The sequence below is a fragment of the Zonotrichia albicollis genome, chromosome Z (genome assembly GCF_047830755.1).
Source record: "Zonotrichia albicollis isolate bZonAlb1 chromosome Z, bZonAlb1.hap1, whole genome shotgun sequence".
NCBI lineage: Eukaryota > Metazoa > Chordata > Aves > Passeriformes > Passerellidae > Zonotrichia > Zonotrichia albicollis.
Genome location: NC_133860.1, coordinates 62,847,131 through 62,870,816, shown reverse-complemented (window position 1 = coordinate 62,870,816; position 23,686 = coordinate 62,847,131). Strand labels below are relative to the sequence as shown.

Below are 23,686 nucleotides of genomic sequence, written 5' to 3'. Positions count from 1 at the left end.
AGCCAAAGTATAGTGGACATCAAACCTGGCTTTGCAGCTACCTGTAGTCTGATCAATGACCATAACACAGACGTGGGACTTAACTTTCTGTAGTAGCTGAGTTATAATTGGTCAGTTGTTTGAAACCTCTGGATTTTGGTTTGAGGCTGGTTTGGATTTTTTCCCTTCTATACTCAAAATTGCCAAGTAAATACCTAGAATATGAAACTCTGTAATACAACTGATTGTTAACTAGAAACAGAAATTTTCAGATATTTTTTTCTATGAGAAGCCAGAGCTGACTGAAGCTCTGATGGTGATGAGTAAGTTCCTGGGGAATAACAGGTTAGATTTATCAATGACAGTCAGAAAGGATGAGCAAGGGAAATAATTTATTGTTAGAGGTGAGCACATGGCCTGGCAAGTATAGAAGATGACAATTTTGGGGAAGAGGTTTTCGGAGAAGTGCTTCACGTAGGTCTGCAATAAGTCACTGAGTTTCACTTTCCTTCACATTCCTGCCAGCTTTTCCATATTTGTTATGGACAAGTGTTGGCCCCTTATTTTGCTTTGGGCTTTCCATGCTTTCTCTTTCAGGTGTGGGGAATAAAAAGTCCCAATATGAGTAAGTTGATATGTGTTAATACTGGCAAAGAAAAGTTGAGTGAGAGGCTGCAGTCCTGAGGCTGTGCGTACCCTGTGCAGCCTGGTCCTGTCTGTAGAAATGGTCCACACAGGTGCCTTTACACTTCTCAAATATTGAGCTAATGAGGAGACTAGCTGCATCTCTTTTGGTTAGCAGAAATAAATAATCTTAAACAGCATTTGAATGGATCAGCTTTATTCTGAGATAAATGTATGAAGTTACAGATTATTGTACAGTTTTGTCATTTATGTGAGAATGTGGCTTTGAAACAGATTCAGTAATAAAAAAAATGAAGAAAGGTGACTTTACTTTATTCCAGCATACATGAAACTTGCAGAAGAGGCGGTGAAGTTTTTTGTTCCTCAGTGAAACTGACTGTGTATAAAGAAGATGCTTTCTTTGTTTGACTTTCTCTCAAGTCCCCTAATGATTCTTGGGAAACGGTTCATTTAGATAGGAGGGTAGAGCTGTCTTAATAACAGTGTATGCACATCTGGGAAGGGCAGTCATTTCCCATTATGCCAGGGAAACTGGCTGTTTAGAACTGGTTTTGCCTCCCAGGTTGCTTGCTTAACATTCATACAGAAGTACTTAAACTGGTTTGTCTGTGTTTTGAATAGATAAGGATTTCTCCAAGTCTGAGAACCTGTTTGGCCTAAAATGACTGTTTGCTCAGATGGATATAGGGTGAGAAAAAAGTGTTCCTCCCTCTACCAACTAATGATTTTAATTAAGGAGCATATCACTTAGGCTTTTTTCCTACATACCTGTGATTTCTCTTCTGCTGTCTTTAAGCTGGAGCAAGCTTCCTACCTCTGAATATGTTTTGGTTTATTTTTTAATATTCTGCCAATACCCATTTTTGTTGTTAGGCTTTGGCTCTAGCTAACTTCTTGTTTATTTTTCACTTCTCTGACAATGCCATCAAATGGCTTCCTAAGTAATTTTTGTTCAGGATTTTAAACAGCTGAATGAGTTTTGACTTAATACCACTTTAGCAGGTGACCCTGATATTGTTTTGAGACAGCCACAGTAGTGGCAACTTGAGGAAAACTGAACGAAGGACTGGAGGCCAAGTACTGGCCTCTCAAAACTGATATTTGCACTTTGGCAGTATTAGCAACTTACTATAATTGTAGAATTGTTGCTCTACCAAAAATCTCCCACAAAACTCCCTTTTGAGACTATCCCACGCACTATGGGATTGTTGTCCAAGATGCAGTTCAGCCAAGATAGTTTATAAAAATGCATCTGTGAGGTAAACTACAATAATACTAAAGTTGTTTCAATGTATCTAACAGAGATTGACAACTTCTTTTTCTGTTTAAAGTTAAGACTTGTTTATGTATGAACACATTGGGTTTTGGTGTTTGGTTTGGGTTGTTTATTTGCGTGTGTAGTGTCAGGAGCACTCTCAACTTGGATACATAGCTGAGGCATTTCATAAAATGTGGAGAGCCGCCAAACATGGCTGTGCCAATTACACTTTAATGTGTATGAAATCATTGTGATAGCTACAGGCTCTTGCTGTGTAACCTGAGAAGGTTTCTTTTCTAGCGTAGAACTGAGATATGATACTGTAAAGATTGCTTAGCATTGGGATGTAAACAAAGAGGCTGCTGCTAAGGTGGTTGTAAGTACCAAGTTGGTGGAGATGTCATAAACTTTCTTTCATTGTGATAAATATCACTTATTTTAGTATGTGCTGCCTCCACCAAACTGCATCTTGCCTGTTTTCTTTCTTTTCCAACCCTCAAGGCTAAATAGAGTTTCTGTTAAAACTTTAGCGATAAGTGAGAACTTTCTGAACATTGCAAGTCTCCTGTTTCAGCATGCTCCACCTTTTAAGCACTTTGGTTATTTATATTGACCTTTCTCTCTTTTTGGCTGAAAAATTTCCTCAGTACAGTGTATCTCTGTTTTCTGTGTCATGGCCTATCCCCAACTGTAAGGATTTATCTGTAGTAGTATGAAGTATAGAGACCAACTACTGAAACAGATTCCTCAGAACGGCTGCTTGCAAATGCTTGATAGGCACTCTAGTCAAAGAGGAATTACTAGGGGAATCTACTGGGAAGGCTGTTTTTCCTCTCCATCCAGTTATATTCTTTTTAGATTACACTATTATGCCGTTCTTGATCCTTGTGCATTTGCACATTTAAGTAATTTTCTGGTTTCTTGTAGATGCCAAGATTGTAGGCAACTTGCTGTCCCTGTTTAAATTGTTTCTTCTTCCACTCCTTGGCCACTGACCACAAAGTCGTAGAGTTTCGTTTACTTCTGATAATGTAATTGCATCACCATGTCTTACCTCTTGAAAAAAAAAATTTAGGAGAGGTTGATTGTGCTGATGATGACAGGGAATCAAGAAAACTATTCTTTTGAATACAATGTGTTGTTGTTCAGAGGGCAAAACCACTTGAGCTTGTCTGCAATCGTGGAATATGGCTTGAGGAACCTTGCAGATCACAGCCCTTGCAACTAATATGAAAGGCCAGTAAGCTGAACAACCTTTTTTTATATTTTATGACCTCTCACTAAGATAGTCAAGAATCTGTTGCTTCAGCTTTTAAAGGGATAGTTGTCTATGACTGTAATATTCTGTGTGTAACATTCATCATGTTTGAAGGAGCTGGAATGTCTAGCACCATTATTAGATAAGAGTGATTTTTTTTAACATATTGCTGAGAAGTCAGGCAGAAACAGGAATTTCTCTTCAAGATTATATTGAAGAGCAAGTGATAGAAGGCTGATGATATAGGAATATAATAATTAAAGGTGATAGGGTATGGTTTGTATATGTTCCCTGCCATTTTCCCCCCAATTTTTAAGTCAGTCTGACTGAACAAAGAATCATCTGGCATCATTGCTGGCATCATTCATCATGCATGCATTTTGACACTGTTAGATTTTCATTCTTTGGGGCCTTGTCCCACATTCTGCTTTTTTCCCTGTTTTCTCCTTCCTGAAGAGCTGTTCTGTACAGTATATATTTACAGTAAGTTCTCTGAAGGAAAAAGACATTTCCATGGGATTTAGTATGTGCTCAATTTCAGCTTCCAATTCTGCCCCCTCATCTTTTGGTGAGGGGTTGTGAGATGTTGGTGGAAACGAAACAGACTTTGCTGCTGGGAACTATGAACCTTAGAGAGTGTAAAGGAAACAAGTTTTCTGTTAGCTTGTTAATCTCAAAGTGGGAGGTGTGGAGAGAAATCTGTTTCTGTCTTCTCTGAAATACTTAAACACAGATGTTTTAAAGAGATTAAGTTAAACTGTGAAATTTGCACAACTCTCTTAATTGTGATATTTTGGGGCTTGTAAACGTTGAGATTATCTTCTGTCCTTCTGCTCTTCACGGACGCTAGAAATCTTTGCTACAGTGTGTAGACATTCAAGTTGAGCCTTGGGTCTCTCCTCTCTCCCCTGTTACACAATTGCACTTTCTGCTCTCTCGTTTTGGCTGACTCTTTAGCGTGGTCGTCTAGAAAGGTGTTTGCCTAAATTCACATTATTAAGTGCCCCAGCTTCAGAACCTAAGTCTGGGGTTTTAAAATCAATTTAATTTGCAAGTCCTAGCGATTTATTAGAAAAAAAAACCCCAAACAACAGCGAGGTTATCTGTCACATGGCAACCAACAATAGCACAAGGCTGCAGCAGGAATGCATGGTTGAAAGTGAGGGGAAGAGAGTAGTAGTGTCCTTGTGGCTTTTTTGCCAACAGCCTGGCAGGTCCTGCCATACAGGAAAGCGAGAAGGATTAACTCTTTCTTTAACCTCTGGTAGTGGTTTCCTGCATTGCAGAGTATGCTTGTATTGTTTTTCTGTCTGCATTTGCCATGCCTAACTTAGACCATTCTCCCCTGTGAGTTCCTTAGTACTGCTCATTCAGAGCAGAGAACAAAGAGACAGCATGGGAAGGAGCAGGGTTTCAGTGAAGGGAGAAACTCTCTAAGGTTAAGGGTGGGGGAGTCCAGCCAGTGCTCTGCTCCTGCCGGTGTCGGGCAGAAGCTTCTGAATGGATACAAAGCTGGAGTTGTGTTTCAGTGGACTAGCTGGGGCCACAAAGGGATGGGATCTTTTCAAAGGGAGCACACAGGAAGTGGTACAGGTAGTGGAGCAAGTATTGCACAAGAAGATGCATTGTAAATCTGATGATAATGTGCTTTAGCCCTGGGATTCCTAGGGCTCTTTCATGCTATTAAGCTGCACATTTCTTTCCAAAAGTGTGTCATGCTGCAAGTGTAGTATTGCTTTGTATCCCTTGTGGACCTTCTATTTAAGCTGTCTCTCAAGGTAGGTAAGTTAAAATATTAAACAAGAAATGTGTATTTAACCGCATGATTTATGCTTTGGGGACAACAGGTCAGGAAAATTAGCATCTGTAATTTATTCAGTGTAGTGTTGCTAAGTATTAAATGAATTATGACCTTTCTACATTTCAGGATTATGTAAGATAAATCTTTGAGTAAACTTGTTTGCTATGGCAGCAATGTATCCATAGTTTCACTTCAGTGTAGGAATAAGTAGAAATAAGTGTGTGATTAACTGCAACAGAATTTGTGTGGGGGTTTTTTGTTTCTTGATTTATTTTTGTGTGTTTTTGTGTGCATGTTTGGTTTTGACTTTATGAATTCTACTGCCCCATTTGTGGTTAGAAAAAAAGTCCAGCATGGCTTGATCTCTCTGGCAGGGGTAATGATTTAATTTTATGGTCAATGTCAGAAGATGGCTGCCTGTTACATGGTAGCTACTGCCTTTTTTAATGGAATTTGGTCAGCCTCTGAAAAATCTTATTCTGTACAAAATTCCATGAGGTTCAGGTAATTGTTTATTGAAATATAAATAAAGAAAAGGAAAAGCCTTAAACTAGGCAAGATATGCTAATTTTACAGATTACAGATACATCTGTTACCAGTCCTAGAATCTGTTGTCAGAAATTTCTTAATCTGCTGAAAATTTAGTGCCAGCTTTTTCTTAATCCTATCTTTTAGCTGCTAAATCTTTCTTACTCATGTGATCCTGTGAAAGCCTGTGTTTCCCCACGGGTCAGAAAGTTCATGCAGATGATATTTCAGTAGAACTTCGTGTTCTTGGATTCATCTTCTGTGCTTTTCAGGGAAGAGAGGTATTTCTCTCATCTGTCAATAGAGACTGTTTCTCATCTGTATTATAGGTGCAAAGTTTGGAACTATGGGCTTTAAATAGTTGTTCTTCTGTATTTCGCAAGGGGAAGGCTGTAATCTATTTTTTATTTGTTGGTTTAGCTTTGTTTATTTTTTTTGTTGTTGTTCTTTTTTAGGGGGGGTTGATTTGTTCTGGTGTTTTTTGGTTTGTTTTCTTGTTTTGTTGTGTTGTAGTTTTTGTGAGTTTTTGTTTGGTTTTGTTTGGTTTTTTGTTTGTTTAAGTAATGTTAGAAATATGTATAAATTTCTACAGTTTTTCTAGCTGGCCACTAGCCAAGAAGTAAATTGACTTTTCTTGGCCATGTACCCTTACAAAAATGCTATATCTTGCTGCCTGGTACTTACTTTAGTCTGGATCTGTTTGGGCACATTTGCCTGATGTTGTTCAGATTTTACTAGCTTAGCCATCTTAATTCAGAATAGAAAGATTTTCACTCTTTCGTTCATTGAGCGCTGTTCTGCTATTTTTACTGAACACATACTTTTACAGAAAAGTTTCATCATCCTTTGGTGAGACTTCAGGTGTCCCAGTTCTGTGGGCTGGATTACTATCTTGGCTTCTGTGAGTCAGAGTGCTGAAGGCAGAAGATATTCTACTTCTGTGTTTAATATGACATCATTATAAGTGTGTTATTTTGTCTCTTCTGGGCAGTAGAGATGGAAAATTTTGTACATTGGTTAGCAAAGGAAGCTACTGGTTCCTGGAAAGCCTACCATTTGTGTTTTGGATTGGTTTGGGTTTTTTTTTGGTTTTTTTTGTGTTTTTTTTTTTGTTTGTTTGTTTGTTTTTTTTTGTTTTTTTTTTTTTTTTCTAAAAAAGAAAAGATACTTCTAGTCTTAAAGGCACTTTTGAAGCTTTCTAAAATTCATTGGTGCTTGGTGCAGTGTGAATGTATGTATCCCATAAATGTGGGTATATTGATTTAATGTTTGGCAATTTTGCACTTTATTAGTGGCTTTTATTTTGAAAAGAGAAAGCATTGACTGATACATATTACTTTTAAATAAAATGTGATTAAATAGATGAAGGCTTGAAAAGAACTGTTGGTTTATGTTGCTGTTTTAGGCCTTCTTTTATGTATTATATATCTTCATTTTATCTTCATTACAAATGCTGTGTAGAATTATTTTTCATCAGTTGGCTCATCTGGCTTTCAACTGAAAGTATGTATTCCTGTAAACAGGAATACATTAATTTTTACCACAGGAGTTGGTAGGTTACATTGTGTTTTCATTAATGTTTCTGAAATGGTTAAACCAAAAACCATTCAGACTTGAGACTCTGTTCAGTGTATCTTAATAATATCTCAATAATTTATCATCCTTGAAGACGTCACTTAGCAGCAATTTAGTGGCAATGCCAGGACACTGCGGTAGTAGCTGGTTTTTGCTGTCATGGCTCTCTTATCTCTTAAATCCTTTAGTAAGTAAGCTTTAGTCAAGCTGTGTCTTCTGCTTTCTGCACTGTGTTTCTGCAAATGAAATATTTAATAACTGAAAAAGCATCATTTTGAATAAATACTTTGGTTGAGATATTTCATGGCTTTGGCCTATTCAGATATTTGGGTTTAAACACAATATACATAAAATGAGAGGCAAATTAATAAAAAAATAATATTCAAATTCTTCCCTAGAAGAATCCCCACCCTGCACAGTAATGTTAAAACCTTGTCATTTCATTGTTGGGCTGATTGAGTAGCTAACATTACAGCTGGATCACAAGTAACTTTTGAGATTGTAGTAACGAAAGTCTGACAACCTGAAAATCAGTGGAAACATTCACAAATTCATATCTTGAAATAAAGCTGCTGCTTGTTAGAGAATCTGTTTCCCCATTGTTTGTTTCACACAGTCTGCTGTTACCTTGGAAAGCATGAAAAAACAGCTTATGCCATGACCATGCAGGCAGAAGATTACAGTGCTACAAACTGTGAGAAGAAAAATGGGCAAAGATATCCTCAAGTTATCCAAAAGGACAAGATATGCTTTTAGGATGAGAATCCGCTTCTAATTTGAAAAGACTGTCTTAATACAAGAATTTTACATCTGAGGAAAAACAACTGTGTGTATTGCTTAATTATCTCGCTGTTGTCCGGAGAATTATTCTGGTTTCCTCCAGGCAATGAAGCTGAGTAAATGTTTTAGTGAGATTCTTGCAGATCTTGTGGGTAATACAGGATGCAGGATTAATGTGCAAGGACAGAATTGTCCAACTCACCTTATTCATCTCTGTCAATGTGCTCATTGCATCCAACCAGTGAAGCTGGTTCCTTTCGTGTTTCCTTTCACAGCCACTTCTCCCTGTCTTGTCTCTCTGATTTGTTTCTTCTGTACTAGTGTGGCGTTGTTCGTGGCTCTGCATAGCAACCAGCTGTAAGCTTGCATGGTCAGTTCCACAGATATAGGGAAATAGTGGATGAATAATTCTAAATTGGTGGTGCCATGGCTAAATCCTTGTTGGGAATTAAGGATCATACCATTTACTTATTCTGCCACTGATTTCCCTGCGGAAGTGGAAGAAGAGGAATGGAAAAGAAAAGGTAAACCTTGCAGGTTGACATAAGAAAAATTTAATCATTGAAATAAAATACGCAACAACAACAGCAATAATAGGCTAGACATAACATAAATACAGAATAGTTCCAATAATTAATATAACATAGTACTAAATATGCTAATAACAACAACAATAATAGTAATTGTTAATAATAGTTATAATGGTAAGGAGAGGGAAAGAGAGTGGCAAAACCTGACAGAAGCAAGCAGGTTGGTCAGAATCTGTGGACTTACGCTCAGTTTGTCCCCCACCAGTGACTGGGGAGTGCTTTGCTTGGATAAATTGGAAACTGGATGTTGCTGTTTGTTGTGTTTGGGCTTAAGGTAACCAGTCACACAGAGTTTTATCTGCTAAGAACCACTAATAAGAATTTCAGGTATTATTCCAAAAGAATATTTGAGAGGTTTGTTATGTAACTCCATCATTAATAGAAACCAAGCCGTGTATATAATCACTGTGCAAAGAGCAAGTCTTTCATTATCCCTTAATGTTGAGAAGGAAAAGGTCATTGAGAATGTCTTTGAGGTAGAATTAGTTTGCTTTGTTTGGTTTTTACTTTTTTTCTTTTTCTCATTAAGTTTCATCAGATGCTGAATTCCCCATTACATTTTTATCCTGGTTTTCACCTAATGTCTTTGACAACTGAGTGTTTGTCCAGTTCACTGACCTTCATATCAAAAGTATTTTTCATAAAATACATTTTTGCATCCTATCCCTAGTAGCTAACAAATCCTAACTAATCATATATGTGACCAGGAATTCTTAACTCAAATTTTCTAAGATATTGTCTTCCTGAAGCAATTATTTAGTCCCCAGTGATAACCTCCTTTGCATTGTAACAGTAACCTGCTAATTCTTATTCTAAGGTTTTTATAAAATTTGACTCTCTGTGTCCATGTGGATCAGAGATCTGGATTAATATTCAGTAAAATAAATACCTTTTCTCTCATTGCAGGATAGCTGATGGAAAGTATGAAGGCCTATTAGACCTAGTGATTAAGTCAAGTGACTGAGGTTTTTCCCTTTACCCCTTTCTTTTCCTCAGAGTCTTATATGATAGGATCATTGTATAGTTTGTGTTGTAAGGGACCTTTAAATGTCACGTAGTCCAACCTTACCCTGCCCCTTCCCCCGGCTTTGAGCAGGAATGTCTTCAACTAGATCAGGTTGTACAGAGCCTAGCCCAGCCTTACTGGGGATAGGGCATCTACCACTTGTCTGATCCAGTGTTTCACCACCCTCATCATAGAATAATTCTTCCTTATCTACTTTGAATCTATGATTTTTCAATTTGAAACAGTTACTGCTTTTCTGTTTGCTACAGGGCCAATTTAAAAGTGTGCCCTCATCTTCCCTTAGAGTACTGAAAGGCCACAGTGAGGTTTCGCTGAAGCCTTCTCTTCTCGAGGCTGAACAACCCCAACTCTCCCAGCCTTTCATTATAGGAAGAAAGTCCTGCTCAGGGCCTGCTCAAACTTGTCTGTGTCTTCCTTGTACGAAGGACCCTAGAGCTCGCTGTAGTACTGAGAGTTATGGGGTCTAATGAGAGAGTAGTAGAGGGTAAAAATCACCTTTAACCTGCTGACTGTGCATATTTCTGACTAATGTTCAGCCTCACCCACCAACACCCCCAACTCCTTCTTGGCAGGGCTGCTCTCAATCTGTTCTTCCCCCAGCCTGTGTTGGTAGGGGAGGTTGCCCCAGCTCAGATGCAGCACTTGGCCTTGATCTTCATGAGATTCATGTGTGCCCACAGACATGACATACAGGCTCTGTAGAGCAGTTCAGGAAGTGGGGGAAAAGCCCCAATAATCATAACCACAAACAGAAATTATTTTTCATTGTTGTGGAACTAATGATGAGAACTGCATTGCGAGCACTGAAGAAGCAGGAGCAGAGGAGCAGCTGGTGCAGGAAGAGAGAGTAGTCTTCCAGGAGGAGACACATCACAATGCACAGGAAGAGCACTGTTTTAACAGCTGTTACTGAAAAGCTGTTTAGAGGCACGCACACACAATTTGCTTGTCTCAATAGCTGGAACTCTGTGTCTTGCCACATTCTTATCATTTGCCACATTCTTATAATTTTCTCCCTTCTGGAAAGTGAATTCTTACTTTCCCTAGAGGGAAAGTGAACATATTGCCTTACTGAAGTTTAGCATATTGTAGAACTGGCAATGGTATAGGAGTTTAACTTTGATGTAAATTTGAAAAGCTATTTTGTGTAAAGTTTTTTGAAGGAAATTTGTAATTTTCATATCTCTGAAGGATATGAAAAGCATATAGTTCTTTATTTTTTAAGATTTGTGTAAATGTTTTGCAGTTTAAATTTGGCACAATCAAAATCTGAAAACTAAATTTATAGCTTTTTTAACTAAAACTAAATATAAAAAATAAGTAAACTAAATGTAAAATTAAATTTCATTTATTATGAAATTTAAATGTTTATACACATAAAAGACACATTAGTTTCTGTCTTTTCTTTGATGTCTAACTATGAGAAACATTATTTTCCTCCATGGAAATTTTACATGTATGTCTATGGGAGGAAGAAAGAGTTCAGATAGGTTAACTGAACCTTAATGGTAGTTTAGACCTTTTTTCTATGTAAAGTGTTAGGGAAGTATGAGGATAAATTATACACAAAATAACAGAAAATGTGCATCCTTTCCCTCTGTGTTTTGGAGATAGACTTGCTTATTTTTCTTTGACTTGCTCATCTTTCAATGTAGTGATATCATCTACATACCCTTTTGTTTAGTCAAGGAAGTGTTGTGTATATCAAGTTACAAAATAAATCTAAAACACCCTGGTTAGTTTGCACTCTGTAAATCTTAATTATGTTGCTGTTGCTTGTTTGAAAAAAATATTTAACCTTTTCTACTTCTGGAAAACTGCAACAGTAGTAGTTCTTAAGGGATTTTTTGATTTGAGTCTTGTGCAGCAAAATTATTTCAATTTTAATTATTTAAATGTATAATACACAAAATTAGAAAAAAAGTTTTCATTGTCTGTGCTTGATAATTTTATCTTTTTAGCATCTTAAACTTCTTCAAGCATAAGTATCCACAATGTTTTTGCAGATCTTATTGTTGTAGCTCTAAACTATTATATATTGTTTAATATTTTGCTAAATTGGAGACTCAGAGTTGTCTCTGTATTCCTTCAACATTGTTGCCACAAATCAGAAACTACTGGTAAATTCAGTTTTCTGGCAAAATTGTAATTCAGTGTTATATCCTGTTATGTTGTGCTTTCATGCGTGGGTTTTTTTCCTCACCCACCCACTCTGATTTTCATCTAGTGTCCTGACAACCTATGATGGCTTCTTGATTTCTGGAGAGGCAGCTGTGGGGTTTTTTCAGGTAGTTCAGACCATGCTGTAAGAAAATCTGAATCAGAAGTGCAGAAGTCACTTTTATCTGTCTTATATGCCTCTCAGTAATTTATTAATGTACTTTTGGAACATGGAGACATCATTCATTATTACTGACTGGTCACAGTTGACCAGGAAACATGCTCTGAGAGCTCAATTTTTGACTCTTCATTCATATAATGGCTTTTTTTTTTCCTACTTGAGTGTTAGTTTTTTTCTCCGGAATACAGGGAAAAAAGGAAAATTCACCTAGGTGCCTGTACTCCAAATTAATGTTAAATGGCATTGCTAGAATGTCTGCATTACTAATTGTAGCTTACATGACCTAGAGTCCTTATACCAAAGGTATAATAATATACTCTTCCAAAGGTATAAGGAGAATCTGGCTGTTGTGCACTTCATTTTCTGAGAGCCTTCTCAGAGGAAGACCTCCAGAATTTCCCACTGAAACATGAATTGTCTTTTGTTGTAACACACACATATAAAGGGTATTTATTGGGAAATGACTAACAACTATTACTCTTCCAAATGCCACTAAAGCATGAATGGTTGCACATTATGTTCAGAAAAAAAATTATTGATTGTATGTAACATTTATGCACTCTGAAACTGCAAGTGCTTTCGTAGACTGCTTTATCCCTTTTACATATGAAAAAATTTGCTTTCTACAAATAAGCCCAAGTTTCCTGTAGGAGGAGGATAGTAACAGAGAGCACTAGACAGATACCTTCCAAATAGTATCATAAAAATTGTTGTAAACTCATTCACATCATTTAAAAATAATGTTATTTTAAAGTAAATTATCAAGTAACTTAAACCAGTTAAAAAGATTGTCCTGAAGTGGACTGATTCTTCTCATCAAGAGAGCAGGGAAGAAAAGAGCTTTGTGCGGACTGTGGTGCATGTCACTGGTGTTAGTACGTTAGCGTGAAATATTCAGAATTCTAGTAGTGTATAGAGCAATCAGGGTTTAGCAATATTGTGCTCTTCTCTTCCATCTCATAGTAGGGATTAATCAAGTTTGGAATATGTATATCAATCTACATTTCATCTTGTCATTGTGGGGAGTTGAGCATTCTGTGGGATCACTGTTCCTTCTAAAACTTGAGTTTATTTTGTTGATTGAGAGGGTGTACTTGAATTGTACAAGATTATATGGAAGTACTTGAATGCACTGATGACTTTCAGTAAGTAGAAAATGCAGTAGGAAGTTTGCCTTTTGGAGAATGTAATACTGGTTTTTGTAGCAGTTTATTGAGAAAACAAGGATAAGAAAACAAGATGTTTCTGTCTTTGACTATTAAATATAAAGCTTTTTAAAACAAACATGTATGCTAAATATGTGGAGTTTATTATTTTTGCTATTTGGTAGTATTTTTTTTTCAAACCTTTGAAAATTCCTTTACATTGAAGGAAATAAGGATAACTTTTTCCTTTCTCACATAGATCCAGACATTTAATGTTGAGGCACCATGCCAGACCGTGGAAGATTTAACGAGTGGGGTTGTGATGGCCCAGGTCCTTCAAAAAATGTAAGTAATTGTTTACTTAATGAATTAAATACAGAGGTTTTTTATATCTGTACATTTTTGTGTATTTACATGTGTTTTACCTTGGCTAGTATTGCCTAAGGATGTGCTCACATGGTACTTTAAAGTGGAACATGTCTAATGATGTTTTCCTCTGTAGTTTACAGATAACTATCTTAAATGAAAAAACCCCAGTTGTTTTAGAGAAGAGTTCATTCAAGTGTGAACTTACTGGAAAGTAACCTGAATTAAAACTAGACATACAGATTCACACTTAAAATTGAAATCAGTCCAAGGTAAGATAATTGGCCCTGACTGCTGTTTGAAACTATAGTCAGTAGTGTTAGAAGTAGTTTAATGCAATAAAGTTTCAATGATGAACTGAATGGAACTGTCAGTTTAGTTTTTTGCAGTTGGAAGTACTTTTCAGTTTGTTTCCACTACCCCTTGTCTGTTAACCAGACACCGCTGAGATTATGTGAGGGTATAAAGAAGAAGCCATCGGGTTATTTATACACAGGATTGGTAAGATCTTACTGAGCCTTTTTTGCTTGAGGCGAAACAAACACAGCTCGCTCAGTTTCACCTCACTTGACAGAAACTGCAGTCTGTTAATCATCTTAATTGCCCTTTGCTGAACTTCCGTGTACGTCCAAGTGTCTCTCTTACTGGGGAGGCCTGGATGCAGCAGCTCAGATACGGTTTTAACAGATCTGAGCAGTACCTCCCTTGGCCTGCCGGCAGCGATCTTCCCAACACAGCCCAGGTTTTGGTTTGCTTTCTGTGCTGCAAGGACACATTGCTGGAGTGTGTTCCACTTGGTTTCTGCCCGTTTTCTTGTCTGCAAAGCTGTTTTCCAACCACTTACCCTCCCTATATACTGGTGAATAGGGTTTGTTTGCATTTAACTTCTCTGAAATGTGTAAGGTTACTCTCAGCTTGTTTTTCCAGCTTGTCAAATTTCTCCTAAATGGCAATGCAGCTATCAGGTGTGTCAAACATGCCTTCCATTTTTATATTATATGAAAAATTGCTCTCTGTCCCTTCATCTAGGTCCCTACTAGAGACATTTAATACTATTGACCCCTTGGATATGCTGCTAGTGAATCCAGCTGGATTTCATGCTTCTGAAACCTTTGAGCCTAGCATTTCAGCCATTTTCCAGCCCACCTTGCTATCCAGTTACCCCTGTAATGCTTCATCAGTTCTATGAGGATGTCATCCTGATCAGGCAGTCTATAGCAGGAATCTGTAGCAGTGTCACTCATGTTGATCTGCTTAGTCATTCTGACTAGTAATCTCTCAGCTGGCTCAAATCCGTCCTAAGGCAGGGCTCATTCATTCCCTTTGGTCTGTTGCAGAAAGGGCATCTTTCTGTCACTGCCTTCTTAGCTTGTTCTTCCTAAGGAGCCTATATATGTTCATGTCAGCAGCCTTGGCATGTGAGCTATCCTACCATGACCTCATGATCCCAGTGGGTCTCTGACCTTGCAACTACATGTAGAACTCTGTTTCTTCCTATTTGTTCTCCATGCTGCCTGCATTAGCGCACAAGCACTCCACATATGCATCCAGCTGTAGCCGTGATTTTCTGTAGCGATATTTTCTGAAAAACCTCTTTGCTAGGATTTTTCTCCTGAGAAGCTGAGAGGCCTCAGGAACAAAATGTAAACAATAATTATCTGCTGCTGTGGAATGCAACAGGTGGATTTTTAATTGGTCTCATGTGGTTGTTTCTAATTAATGGCCAGTCACTGTCCAGCTGTATTGGACTCTCTGGTCAGACACAGGATTTTGTTATCATTCCATCCTCTGCGTTCTTTGCTAGCCTTCTGATGAAATCCTTCCTTCTATTCTTTTAGTATAGTTTTAATATAATATGTATCATAAAATAATTAATCAAGCCTTCTGAAACATGGAGTCAGATCCTCATCTCTTCCCTCTTCCTGGGACCCCTGTGAACACCACCACATCCAGTCTTTCTGATTCCCAAGAATGAAGCTTTCCCCAGAGAGTCCTTCTTTAGGCCTTTCTATATTTATGTGCATATGCTTGGAGTGATCTCACTTTACCCATACCTGTTTTGTTGACTATGAGGTGTCTTTTGTTCATATCATTCCTCACCCCTAATTCTTCAACAGAGTTCACTACTTTGTAACTTAATGTTCACTTTTTTTTTTTGTATAAAACTGTTCTTACCACCTTGGCCAGCCTGTTCATGAGGATGCATCTGTCCACCATAGCCTGGTGGATCCCGTCTCTTCCAAACAGTCCTTATTCTCAAAAGGGTTTAATGGTTATCAAAACTAAAACTTTATTGCCAACACTATCTCACAGCTGGTTGTTGACCTGCAGGGTTTATCTGCTGCTCAAACCTCTACCTCACTAACTGTTGCAACAGGGAAGAACACCACTTGAGCCTTGACCATACCTTCCAAAACTGCATAATCACATTTGGTACTTTGCAGGTTTCCCTTCCTGTACAGCTCGTGCCCAGGTAAGAGCTGAAGAAATAATAATGTGAGGGCTGGACACGCTTCAGCAGTCTTTCAACAATGCCCGGAATTCAAACCCTGAGCAAACAACAGCCTTTCTTGATACCAGTCAGAAGATGAGGGTCCTCCTTCCTGTTTGAGTGTTTAGCACTTCCCTCTTATGCTGCTGTGTGGCTCAGGTTTACTGAACACAGCTGATTTGTTTGACAGAGCTCCTAGGGCTCTAACTGCTGTGAGGGAACTGAGTCTCTTCTTTAGTTGCAGATTCTCAGGAGCAGGAGCCTTCCTCCTAGTGAGAGAAGGAACTGCCAGGTCACAGGAAGAACAAAAAAGGGGAAAAGGGAAATCTCAATGTAGTCAAATATTTCAAAGCAAGACTTTTTAGCATGTGGTTCTGAGATACTGTTTTCAGCTGATGAATTGAACTTTAAAAATAAATATACAGTACAAATATTGCACTTCTGTAGCATGATTTTAAAATATGTAAAGATCTCCTAGACAATTTATAATTCTTTCTTTATGTCCTATATAATAATTTGAACATGCCAAAATTAGTGTTTAATTATCTTACTTTATGGTAGTTATGCTTCAGATTTAACATTTTGCATACTTATGTAATGAACAGACATATTCTCATCCTGAAATTTAGCAACAGTATTGCTAAATCTTGACTGCATTCCTGTTGAGCAGCAGCAATCTGATCTTGGATTGTACAGCAGGAACGATAACATGAACAATCTTTGAGAGAAAATACCGCTTTTTTGGTTTTTTTTTTTTTAATAGAATAAACAGAAGGTAAGTTGTATAAGATAAGAGGTGTAACAGAAGATTAGTCTAATGGATTTTTGAAGTAGAAACCAGGGATTGTAGAATAGCCAAATATTTTCTCTTTCCCTGGACATGATAGTGGAATATAGGTCAAATATAAGGATCAGCATTTGTGTAGCTGACTAGAAAACTGATCAGGAGCATGTTGGCAAAGCCATTTTAAATATTCTTTCTTGAAAATAAAACCAAATTCAACACTGTTGGTCCTTTGAACAAAGACAGCAGGAAGACTACTTCACTGCGAGTTAGGGCATGTTCAACAATGCGAAGCAAGTCTAGAACAGGCTTTTTTGCCTTTTTCTTTTTATATTAGCAGCACGGGTTCCCCCTCTGCCCTAAGAAAGATAATAATATAGAATACAATTTTTGCTGAGAGACAGCTGTATGCTTAAGGTTACTTGGAAAAGTCTTGCAGTGAAAGCATCAGGTCACTGCAAACATATCATTTGCAGTGAAAACCTGAATAGTTGCATTTGACATGAAAATCTCTCCAAAAGTTAATCTTCAAAGGAAAAATGTGTTGTTTTGACTGCAGACACAACTTAAATGCCATGACTTTTATTCTATTGAGAAGGATAAACCACTGTTTTTGTAATTTTCCAAGGAAGAAAGAAAAGCAGGTGTTTCTTAGTCTAGGTGCTTCCTGTTAAAGGTTCTTTTAAGTGTGTGTTCTTTGAGCCTTTACCTGATTAGGTAAAGGTAGGGAGAGGAAAGTTCTGGCAACTTTGTGTGAATCAGGATTTTACTGTAGTAAATTAATTAATGTTTTAAAATATTAAAGAGCAAATTAATATATCCAGTAAAGAAGAGCATTGATGAAAATTTAAAGGTGTTGGAGTGGACTAATGTTCTAGATATATTTCCAGATAGGGGAGTGAGGATAGCGTTTCTTCTGAAAAAATTAAAGGTTTAATAGTGAATTCTATTATTTCTATTTTTTTTCCTTACATCTGCCTTCTTAGGACAAGTCCACTGGTACTTATGAGGGTGGGAGATAGTAGGTCATGATGAGGAGCAGGTTTTGAGAGATCCCTGGCTCAGGGAGTTAGTTGTTTTAGACATAAAATTTGCATAAAACAGAACTGTAGGATTTAGTCAGAAAAAGAAAGAAAAGAGGAAAGAGAGGAGGAAGAACATTGCTTGCTCATCAGCTGACAAAAGCCAGCTGTGCCTTGTACCAAGTGGAGGGGGCTGACAGTTTCTTCTGTGGTTCTTCATTTTTTGTACATCATGCTCAATATTTTTTACACTCACAGTAGCAGCCCATTGTAGGTAAGTGCCAGACATCAAAACAAATGCAGCAGAATTTTCTTTAACAAAACTGCTGGAATAAGCTGTGAGAAGAAGAGGTTACAGAGGAAATTACTGACACCTTCAGAAGGTTTTTACTATTGATGTAGTGTATGACAGCAAATATCAGAAATATGTTCTATGTAACCAAGCATGAAAATTTTGCTTCCAGTCTCAGCTGTTAAAAAACAGGTGTTGTTAAATTCCTGAGGACATTTTCTTCCTTTATATCATTAAAACTTTATCTTTGAATTTGAGCTTAAAATATCATTTAATGTAATTCTCTAGTGCTAACTGTATTATCTTGGAGGAAGAAACTCAGCCTATGTTTTAGTTTAACTTTTGTATATTATTCTGTAAGATTCATTGTTTCTATTCAGATGTGGTAATCCCTCTGACTATCATTGATGTGAAGTACAGTAAGAAGAAATGCCTGTACACTTTCAGTGTTGATGATTATTTTAAAGAATGTTGTACTGCAGGAGTAGAGTGGAAGCAAAATAAAATGTTTGATTCTTTAATGAGTAGACTGTTGGCCTAAAGTTGTAGCTTATGCTGGTACGAGTGCCATAGCTTGCTTCTGAATCACATCCTTTTTTTTGGTGTAGCTTGCAATGATTTTACTTATGCTTTCACTGTCCACTGATATCCCTATAATAGCAGGATTTCCTGTTTTAAAATTTTCCTTTCATCCCACTCTGGAAACTGTTTAGTGCCAGGTGTCCCTCTTGTTTTGATTCTTTCTTTCTCTGTCATACTGGCCTTGGTAAATGTAAGAATTTGTATATATTTTCTTCTGTCATCTCTGCATCGTGCCCCTCTCAGTGAATTATTCATTTGTTCTATTATACATTGCAACACAGTGTATGCATTTTGACACATGCAAAACACAAAAGCCATGCTTTTGTATATCACTGAGGGAGGGAAATTTTTTGTAAACACATTTTTTGATGCAGCTTACTGTACCGCTGTTATAATGAGTAATAATCATGAGTTATACTACATGCTCTGTGGGTTGGTTTTCTTTAGAAGAGTATTTCTGTCTCTTGGCATCTGTGATGGAGAGAGATGATTGCTTAAATAAAGGAAAATTTGCATACAAAATAAGATGGAGATGGTATAAATGAGCACTGCTGAAAACATCACATGAAGTGATAGAGCATTAGCAACAGCATAAGTATCTTCTGCTCTGAAGAAAAGTCCCAGTTACCTGCAGTACTACTGAGGTAGTAGGCAGCAATCAACTGATACACAAATACCTTTCTAATCCTCAAAGTTAGCCACTTTGGGTCTAGGCTCAGGAACTTAGTGAATTCAAAATACTTAGTTCATGTATGAGTCGTCTCATGGCAATGAAGATGCTCCAGTTAATTTTCTATTAGTGTAGCTGCTCGCTTCTCAGCCACACATTTTTGTATTTGCTTAGGTGGTACTTTTTCAAACGCTGTAAGAAGAATGCTGTTGCTTCCAAATGAAATGGCCTAAGATGACCTGAATTTGATTGAATTATGGTTCCCAGAAATATAGTAAAAGGAGACTTTTTTGCAGCAAGGGCTGTGAATGATCTAACATCTGGAAACCCCTTTTTAAAAGTATGTTTAGAAGTAACTGTGGAAAAGTTATTTCAGGTTTGATTTCCAATAGTTTGTTATATAGAGAGAACATTGTGGTTGTTACTAGTAATGAACTTCAATGAGACTTTTGAAGAGAAAGAAAATTATAATGGTGATGAGGTTGAGGAAAGGATGATCATTCTAGATTTGATTGGTGTTGATACCCAACCTTTTACTTTTCTGCTTATTGTGTTCCTGGCAAAGTGTTTTTGCAATGTGTTATTAATTATTGTGTAACCTGTATGAAGCTTCTCTAAAAAAACTGTTGGTGCTACTTTGACCATTGTTACATGATACTGATTTCAACTGGATTGCTTATCAGCTGCTGGACCCTTGGATGCTTCCATGAGGTTTGTATACATACAAATGAAAAAGCAAATGGATCTGTGGAAGAGGACTACCACACTGAGTTTAGATGTATTTCTCAAGGACCTTCCTTAAGTATGTCTGATGAGGTATATCCGGGTTTAGGTAGCATATGACTTTCATCAGCACTGTAAAAGACAATTGCTGGTCCCTGTGTTCCTTTTATTACAGTAGTAGCTGAGAAAAGCTGCTTAGTTTCTGCTGAATTTCAGGCTTTCAGAGTGAGGTAAGATGGGCCTAACTCTGAAGTCTTGTTAGCATTCCTCAGCTGATTCACTTACTGGTGCTGTTATTGTTGAAAACTGGATCTACAATATCTGCTACCCAGTCTGTCCAAATATAGTTTTGCTTATGGGATGTTGTTATACCTGCTCATGTTGTTTCCTAGAACCATGAAAATGGTATGTCAAGGATTGATATATTTATGGCACTACAGCCTTGAAGCAGCTAAAGATGTTAGTGGCCAAGTGCAACCCTTAAAATGATAAAATTCCTTAAGGAAGCCCTGTTGGGTTTTTTTTATGAGGAAGCACAGGTCATACCTGCTTAATCTCTCAGCTGCATAAATACTTTATAATTGTGAGTCTCTTGTTAAGCTAGCTTATTTGTGTATCAGCAATTCTCAGAAGACCCATTTGACAGTCATTAGGGTGTTTTTTGAACCCCACACCTAAAATGGATTTGAACTGTCATTCTTTTCATTAGTGTCCAGATGATTTTGTTGTGATTGAGTGGAAATTAGGCAAATGAAGGCTTTTTAATTAAGGCTTTTTGCAAGGAGAGCTATTTGTTTCATGTAAAAGCTGAATGTAAACTTTTTTCATGTGTCAGAGATCTTACATGTACTTGAATCAGTGTCATTCTTAAATTTACCTGTCTTCTTGTGGCAGAGAGGCCATTTGAAAGCTATTTAAAAATATATATTTTAAAACCAGTGATAGTCTGGATAAGACATTACTGTTCTATTTTGTAATTTAAGCTTCTGTCATCTATGCTAGAACTGTACTGTTTTTGAATGGAAGTAATTTGGAGTCATCAACTTAACCAGTAATTAAAGCTGTTCTTCCAGATATATGTTTGCAGGTGCAATGACAAGGAAACGAAATATGCTGTAATCTTCACAAGAATCTGTAACAAAGTGTGAAAAAATAGCAATGAAAATGTGTCAGTAGAGAAACATTGCTATTTATGATCTTCCTCCATTGCTGTGTATTGTAGTTGCAGTACAGCTTGCAGACCTTAATGCATTGTGAAGATGCTGTGGAGAAGATGAAACACAGCATGTACTGTGCATCAGATGCAAAGTGTGGCTGCAAAGTTTGTGCTCTAATAAAAGTTCTGATGTAGTTGCTGGTTTACAGTATATATGATATGGATGTTATTTGACTCTCCAGGCATATTCAGAGTTCTCTTGAAATTTTGCCAAAAGATCTCATGGCGCCTTGCCCTTGAAAAAAGAAATCAGTCCGGAACAGTTCTATGTGTAGAAGGTGCAGCAGTAAATCTAATAAGTAATCAGTGGCAAATTGCAGCAGTCCAGAAAATAGAGTACTTCACCTGAAACTGTAACACAAACTCTTAAGAGCATTTTGCTAACAATAGACAGATGTTTTTTTCTTTCTGGCTGTATTGACTTCATATGTTGGATGAAATAGAAACCTTTCCTTGTGTTTTTCTACTCCTTTAAAACCAGTTATATATAGTACATTATTTCTCCTTAATTCTGATCATAGCATTTTCAAAATTCCCTATGATAAAGGGAAAATTTGAATTGAGCAGTAGAAAATGTTAGCCTTTTAGATGATCTTTGAGTTTGGTAGCAGGAGAGAGAGTCTCAGGAGGTGTCTTGAGGAAGCAGCCTGTGGAAGATGCTTTGAGAAAAATTAATAGGAAGAAGTTACGCATAGAAATAGTTCTCTGTTCTTTTTCTTGATTGCCTTGTCAAAAGTGCAGAGAATAGAAAAGCTTCTAAGGAAGGGTGTTCACAAAAAGATTTGTGTAGGGTTGCTGTGAAAAGAGGATTTAAAAAACTGATAGTGTTTGGTAGATCAAATAGTGAAGTGTGTTCTTAGATATAAAAACTTCAGTGATGTTTCCTAGCTCTTCTCACTCTATCAAGACAGCATGTGTATTGTTCAGTTTCAGGCTTTTATTTTAGCAGCTGAGTAGTTGTAAGCAGTGTGCAATGGTAGGGATGCATAATGTGTGGAAAAGTAATAATTTTTAATATTTTTAAGAAATGCAAGTAAATATTGCTGCAACACCAAAGAAGTTAAGAGGTAGGACTTATGGAGGGAAAACTGGCAAAATGCATTCAAAATACAAAGATGCTTCCTCAAAAGCATAAGCTCCTCATGGCACACAGATGAACCTGTGCTGTCAATAGGGTGAAAGTTCTTAGAAAAGTGAGTAGTAACAGGTTTCTGAACTACTGTATTCAGGCCATGTGTCAGATGCAAGAGGTAGTCATTTAAATTAACTCAAACCTGAGATGGGAGCTTAATGATGAATGTGTACACTCAAAATTTCTGTAATTGTGTTTTTAATAAATGCACTTTTTATTTTTCAGAGATCCAGCTTATTTTGATGAAAATTGGCTGAACAGAATCAAAACAGAAGTGGGAGATAATTGGAGGCTAAAGGTATTTGACTTACTTTGTGTGTCTGTGAGTCTGTATTTCAGTAGTTAATACAATATTGTGTCTAAATATTCTTACATTTCTGGATTAGGATCTTGCTTTATAGAAAGCATTTTGAATTTTGTAGCATTTTAATTACACTTACTTTTTTTAATGTTGTATTGTCCTGCACAATTTTAGCAAAGACATTTTGAATTTGTGAACAGGTTTTAATGATTTAAAAGGAAAATATTCAAGCAAATGTTATACATTAATTACCTTTTGTTTTGCAAATATTGAATGAGAGATTTTTTTTAATGTACAGTGTGAAAGCAGCTTTTAAAAAAGCAGCTTTTTTGAGAAACAACTGCATAAAAATAGGAACATAAACAATATATTTAAAGAAAAATGGCAACATGTTGCTTCCTTTTACTTTGTCAGCTCTGCAGAGCTACTGAGTTTCAAAGGAGGAAGTCATCTTTTTTCTGTGTTTCTATTCAGCATGATTTTTAATCACAGTCTGTTTGCTGGGTTGTTTGTATCACTTGGAATTCTAGCACTTCTCTGCAAACCTGAAGGAAACAGAATTTACAAGAACTATGAATGAGGAATATTTTGCTTTAGAATGTGAAGAACACAGTCTCACATGCAGATGTTAGTGTAGTTTTTGAGTAGTTTTCTTCAGCGAATGATCTATGTGCTTTTTTAAATTTCCATTTTCAGCCTGACTAATTTGGGGGAAGAAAAATAGTTAAGAATTTACTGCTAGTTCTTGTTTCCTGTAAAACCATTTTGTTCCAGCCACCAAAACTCATTCTGAGCATCTGGGGAAGGACTAAAACTGTGAAATGCTGTAGTACTTACAGGCTTCTCTACATCAATTTCTGAATTGCAGGGACACTCAGAGACAGAATGCTGCCTGAAACAACAAAAAAGATGGAGCACATCACTGCTGTTTATGCTTTGACTTGGCCAGGAGACATGTATCAGCATAGTTTCTGCTGTCTGACCAGCTCTGTGAAGTCTGGAATGTTTTAGAGTGTTTTGTCTACTAGGGCTGCCAGCAAAAAGTGAGGGTACATTGATGACGATATATTGAGTGACTGCTGAATAAGAGACATCATCCCTAAAAAACATTTAGGAAGCCTTTGGTGTCTGTTGAATGTAGAGCACTTAATTTATATTAGCTTCTCAAAGAATTGTGTGG

At 37.0% G+C, this 23,686-nt stretch overlaps 1 protein-coding gene across 5 annotated transcripts in view; it reads left to right on the top strand.

The window, feature by feature from the left end:
- HOOK3 (hook microtubule tethering protein 3) overlaps positions 1-23,686 on the top strand; it is a 91,043-nt gene that overhangs the window by 902 nt on the left and 66,455 nt on the right. For 4 of the 5 annotated variants that reach the window (XM_026792904.2, XM_005486245.4, XM_026792903.2 and 1 more), the window contains exons 2-3: positions 13,187-13,272; positions 22,431-22,503. In XM_026792904.2, coding sequence (XP_026648705.1) covers positions 13,187-13,272; positions 22,431-22,503 — 159 coding nt within the window. Of the gene's footprint in view, positions 1-13,186; positions 13,273-22,430; positions 22,504-23,686 lie in introns of those variants that run through there. The other variant, XM_074532616.1, reaches the window with a different exon arrangement.